We start from the raw sequence: 5,904 nt of genomic DNA, 5'->3' as shown, positions 1-5,904 counted from the left end.
ATGACTGGTAGCAAACAGTTTGAAATGCAAAAGAATTTGGAAATAAAACCGGTAAATTATAAGATAACGTAGTAAGTAATTAAAAAATTCATTCATTTGAATATTTATCATGGAAATATTTTTTAAAAAAATTTGAGAACTGTTGTACATGGTGTTAAAGAGGATTTGATTGATTATGAACACTGGATACACAGACGAAGAACTAAAATGGGATTGGTTAATATGTATAAAGAGATTTGTTTCGTGTTACACAAACATCGACATACTTGAGAAGCAAGAAACTGTGAAATGTACAAGCTGACTCTGTCTTTTTTGTTCGTGATCCTTTCTGGATTTATAATCCTATATATTCAAATTGATCAAAAACATAACGATCTGAAAATAAACTTGCGTTCTCATGCGCTATTGTTAGCGTTATCACTGTGACCTCCATTGCTGTCTTTACCATTAACTTGAGCCCTAGGTCTCTGACAAAAAAAAAAGGAAGTTATATACATTAAGATCAAGTTTTCAATAAGGTTTGTCACTGGTAACTAGTTCAGAAAGTGTACCCTATCTGCAGGGTCAACACCGTTCCCGTTCAAGAGTTTGTGATTCTCTTCTTTGGTTCTGTCTTTTGAGCTCACCGGAAGCAACACCGTTGTCCGATCAGGCAACTCTGTGTTGAAAACAAAATACCATATCAGAATCTGAGGACTTCCTCTGCGAGTAAAATCTGAAAGACAAAAGGATCAGACCTGGTAGTTTCTTGTCGAGGAAGAACACAACCAAGTTCACTGTATACCAAGCAACCACAACATCGACTGTGTAATGTTTGCGTGACGCGATAATCAAGAGGCTTTGCAATATAGCTATGACCCAACCTAACAGCTTTATGAACCTAAAAAGAACAAAGATATGAGATGACTTTCCGGTTATCGTTAGGACATTTATAGAGGAGGTTTTGTTGGTACCTTTTAGAACCGTACTTCTGGTAAGTGAGGACAAAGACTAGTGTGAATATCATATGAGACGAGAAAATCAAATCTCCACATCCGTATATCACACCACGAGGAACTGACAAGAACAGAGTATTATGACATAAGAAGAAGTGTGACATCAGAAAATGTGTTAGAGGGAAAAGAAAAATGTTTAAAACTCACAGTTGAGCAAGAGAACCTCAAGAACGCTATGTGGCCGTGGCAACCTGGCAAGCTCAGAACCCTGTAAGCAACACAAAAGACTCACCGGAATAAACACATATGCCACTTATATGTATAGTTTAAACCTAGTTATACCTCTCGACAGTGATAGTTAGGGCCAGGAAGCTGAGTGGAATAGAACGTTATGACTCGGAGAAACTGACAAGCCTGTTAATGGAACAAAAGTTCAATAGGAACAAGCCCTGAATTCACATTTTTATGTAGCAAAGTGAAGATGGGCACTGCTTACAACTAAGAAGGCGAGAACCCTGCACCATATCAACACAGTGTATATCTTCTTGCTTTTTATGATGAAAGGATGGAAAGTCCACTGCAATTTTTTTTTTTTAAAAAGGCAAAACAAACCATTTCATATAACGACCTGTTTGTTGGGAAACAGAACCAGCCTGTGAGGAAACTCACCAGGACAAAGGAAAGAAAAACACAAGTGAAGACAGTTTCACTTATATAGCTTTTATCTTGACCAAGCTCCTAAAAAACACACAGAGAGAGCTTGAATAAAAGAAGAAAAAAAGGATCAACCAAGAAGCTGAGGAGGATACTAGAGACAAACCGGAAGAACAGTGTATCCAAGATCTTGAAGTGTTGGTCCTGGCCTATGAATATAATGAACTCCCCTAGCAGCTAAGCCATGAATGTACTGCACATAACAGAAAGTAAAGAAAACCAAGAGACAGAAAGGCATAAAGGTAAGTAGTGAATAATAATACACCACAAACAAAACAAAACAAAAAAAGGGTCTTTTCAAGTCTTGTGCTTTAAGTTATTATTATACAGGTAGAACAAACCGTGATCATAATAATAACTTAAAGCCCAAGATAAAGATTTGCTACGTTTCCAAGTGTCAGACTAAAGCTAAAAGAAACCCAAAATAAAGATTTTTGCTACGTTTCCAAGTGTCAGACTTAAGCTAAAAGAAACCCAAAATAAAGATTTTTGCTCAAAATGGGAATCTGGCAAACAGGGTAACAATCATTCAACACTAAGAGCAAAAAGGTGTCGAATTCAAATGACATGAGGAGTAATTGGATCTAATCTACTCAGCTGAAGTTATCAGAAAGGTGAAAAAAAGGAATGAAAACCTGGCAGAGAAGACCAGCGAGAAGGTATTTCCAGTTGTCGGCGAGGAGACCAATCTCTGTCGTTATTTCCGAACAAACTCTCTTCCATAGCTATATATATAATTACCCAATCAGCTACTACTAATTAATTACCCAAAATAATTCAAATTTGGAAAAAAAGAAGAAGAAGAAGAAGAAGAAGGAGAGAGGTACCTTAGAAGCTTCGCGGCGAATGTAAAAAGTCATTCTTTTTATTGATGTTCTTTCACTTCCATACTATTCTTCACACCTCAATACTTTGTGTCATCACCATCATCAAAAAAAAAAAAAAATCACCTTAACAAATTCTAGAGATTTTCAAATTTCTCTGTGGAACAGAGCTTTTCACCGGGGAAGAGGTCGTAACCCAAGTGGCTGGTTAGACTCAACGTTCGATCGGAGATCGGAAAAGCTGAAACGAGAACGACGGTGACAGCAAAAAGGGGAAAGAAAAAGAAACCAAAACGATCACAAAAGACGAGGGAGAGAGAGAGAGAGAGAAGAATCAAAGAACAGAAGAGCTTTTAAGAGTAGAAAAGGGATTTTCCCTAAAGAGGAGAGGATCTGAGACAGCGATGATCAACAACAAAAAAAGAGCCCTAACTTACAATTTCAATCACCGTTTGGCGAAAAAACCATTATAAGCATCGTTTTGGGTCGTACGATTGATTTAAACGCGAGTTCCACACGGCGAAAACGGTTCAAACATTATTTTTAAAATTAAAAATGAGAAATTGCCAAAAATACCATTTTCATAGTACCACTTTTCATGTTTACACTAACCACTTTTACCACTATTTTTGATGAAGGGTCTAGATTTAAAGGTTTAGGATTTAGGGTTTAGATTTGATGTTTTAGGGTTTAAGGTATATAGTTTAGGGTTTAGAGTTTAGGATTTAGGGTTTAGAGTTAAGGATTTAGGGTTTATAGTTTAGACTTTAGGGTTTAGGATTTAGGATATTGAATTTAGGATATATAGTTTAGGGTTTAGGGTTTAGAGTTGAAGATTTTGGGTTTAGGGTTTAGAATTGGAGGTTTAGGAATTATAATTTGGGATTAGAATTTTGAAAAACATATAAAAATAAAGATATAAGACTCTTTACCTTTTTAATAAATAAGGTATTTTTGAAAATGTGTATTTTGTGGTGGTAAAGATGAATAATGGTACTTTGAAATTGGTATTTTTGAAAATTCTCCATTAAAAATAGTGACTTTTATTTTTTATTTTTAAATTAAACTGGTGATGGTTGGAAGTAGGGTTTCGGTTCGGGTATCCATTCGGGTTTCGGTTCGAGTCTATTCAAGTTTCGAGTTTTTGGAGTCAAAGATTTCAGTCTCACTCGAGTATTTTTATATCTCCATTCAGGTTCGATTCAGATCCTTACGGGTTCGGTTTGGGTTCGGATAATCTATTTAAATTATTTTTGTTTTTATATACTTTAAACTTCACAGAATCTATAAACAAAATAATATATTACATATTATTTGAATAACATGTGTTAAAATATCATAACTTAACATATAAATTGGTTTGATTTGAATATTTAGATAAAAATCAATAAATATTTTTGGTGTTTTGAGTATACTTTAAATATTTAGACATGAACTTTTGACTATTTGTATATGTTTTCAAGTATTTTAGATAATTTAAAAGTATTATATATATTTTAAATGCTTTTTAATGTACATTAAATTTAAAAATAGTTAAAATATATTGGTATATTAATCTAGTTCGGATACATTCGAGTATCCAAAATATTTCGGTTCGAATCAGATTCGGTTTCGGTTCTTAAAATACCAAAAAATTGAACCCATTATGATATTTAATTTATTTTGATTCGGATTTGATATTACCCTTTTCAGATCGGATTTCGGATTCGGTTTTTTGCCCAGCTTTAGTTGGAAGTATGAGTTTTGTTTCCATCCATTTATTTACTCTCTACGTTGGAGAAAGTTGGATGTCAAATCTCTATATCATTTATTTTGGGGAAAATTCCTTAAAAATACACAGACTGAATTTCTTTTGCTGAAAAAATACACGAACTTTTTTGGCTTCCCAAAAAATACACAAACTAATTTTGATTGTCCATAAAATACACGAACTTTTGAATTTTGAAGGTTTCACACCTCGATTTTAACGGTGTAAACAGTGACTAACAGAATAGTAAGACGCTGTTAGACGCCGTTAACTCTGAATAAAAAGTTCATGTATTTTATGGACAACCAAAATTAGTCCGTGTATTTTTCGGGAAGCCTAAAAAGTTCGTGTATTTTTTCAGCAAAGGAAATTTAGTATGTGTATTTTTAAGGAATTTTCAAATGGAGTTTGGATATTTCATATCCTATTCAGATGCTAAATATCTGGACCCAATACAGATCCAAAATTTTATATTTGTAAACTTTCGGTTTGGTTTTGGACCGAATATTTTCGGATCAGTTTCGATCCAAGTTTTTGAATCCGGCTAAAATATCTAGACCTAATCTTGACATTTTAGCCGGATTCAAAAACTTGGATTGGAACTGACCCAAAAATATTCAGTCCAAAATCAAACCGAAAGTTTACAAATATTTGTTGGGTCCAAAACTCTTCTACTTGAAAGAATTGAAACCAAAAAGAACTGATCCGAATAGACCTGAGCCTAGTAAAATCGACACGAATAGATTCAATCCGACAAGATCTTTCTGCTAACAATTTTGTTATTATTTTTGCAATATTTTTTAGTTTTGTTTTTGTAATAGAAACATTTTTAATTAATATGAAACTTTCAATGTAAAATTTAGAGTTGTTTGTGAATTTTTAGATATATATGATAGATTTCGACTAAATTGGACTCAACAAATATTTGTAAACTTTTGGTTTGGTTTTGGACAGAATATTTTTGGGTCAGTTCCGATTCAAGTTTTTGAATCCGGCTAAAATGTCTAGCCGGATTCAAAAACTTGAATCAGAACTGACCCGGAAATATTCGGTCCAAAATCAAACCGAAAGTTTACAAATATAAAATTTCGGACATGTATCATGTGATAGAAAATGTGTTTTTTTCAGGTCTTTGGGTCGGGTTTGGGCCGTTTTTTTTCGGATCTGGATTTTTCAGATCGAAAATATCTGGTCCAAAACAAACCGAAAGTTTACAAATATAAAATTTTGGATATACATTGGGTCCAGATATTCAGCCTCTGAATAGTATATGAAATATCCAAACTCCATTTGAAAATTCCTTAAAAATACACATACTAAATTTTCTTTGCTGAAAAAGTACACGAACTTTTTAGGCTTCCCGAAAAATACACGAACTAATTTTGGTTGTCCATAAAATACATGAACTTTTTAATCAGAGTTAACGGCGTCTAACGGCGTCTTACTATTCTGTTAGTCACTGTTTACACCGTTAAAATCGAGGTGTGAAACCTTCAAAATTCAAAAGTTTGTGTATTTTATGGACAATCAAAATTAGTTTGTGTATTTTTTGGGAAGCCAAAAAAGTTCGTGTATTTTTTCAGCAAAAAAAATTCAGTCTGTGTATTTTTAAGGAATTTTCCCTTTATTTTGTTTTTACACATTGAACACTAGTACTTATGAAACTCCAAACAAAGCAAACAAA

At 33.5% G+C, this 5,904-nt stretch overlaps 1 protein-coding gene across 1 annotated transcript; it reads right to left on the bottom strand.

Annotated features, from left to right (window-relative positions):
• Positions 1-200: 200 nt before the first annotated feature.
• Positions 201-2,949, bottom strand: LOC130511928 (phosphatidylinositol:ceramide inositolphosphotransferase 1). Its single transcript, XM_057009828.1, has 11 exons — positions 2,477-2,949; positions 2,285-2,374; positions 1,756-1,842; positions 1,605-1,673; positions 1,432-1,512; positions 1,278-1,349; positions 1,143-1,203; positions 954-1,056; positions 738-880; positions 552-658; positions 201-467 (listed from the first exon to the last, which is right to left on the bottom strand). The coding sequence occupies exons 1-11, from the start codon at positions 2,507-2,509 to the stop codon at positions 396-398; spliced, it is 918 nt and encodes a 305-aa protein (XP_056865808.1). The 5' UTR covers positions 2,510-2,949; the 3' UTR covers positions 201-395.
• Positions 2,950-5,904: the final 2,955 nt, after the last annotated feature.

This window comes from Raphanus sativus, chromosome 4, assembly GCF_000801105.2.
Source record: "Raphanus sativus cultivar WK10039 chromosome 4, ASM80110v3, whole genome shotgun sequence".
In the NCBI taxonomy this organism is placed as follows: Eukaryota; Viridiplantae; Streptophyta; class Magnoliopsida; order Brassicales; family Brassicaceae; genus Raphanus; species Raphanus sativus.
This window is presented reverse-complemented; position numbering and strand designations above follow the sequence as displayed.

What these genes read in the sequence shown, in the direction of transcription:
- LOC130511928 (XM_057009828.1), bottom strand. Translation starts at nt 2,509, where the DNA reads ATGACTTTTTACATTCGCCGCGAAGCTTCTAAG. An exon ending in TTTTTCTTTCCTTTGTCCTG is followed by an intron (nt 1,513 to 1,604) that starts GTGAGTTTCCTC and finishes AAAAAATTGCAG; the next exon opens with TGGACTTTCCATCCTTTCAT. An exon ending in GGGTTCTCGCCTTCTTAGTT is followed by an intron (nt 1,350 to 1,431) that starts GTAAGCAGTGCC and finishes TTCCATTAACAG; the next exon opens with GCTTGTCAGTTTCTCCGAGT.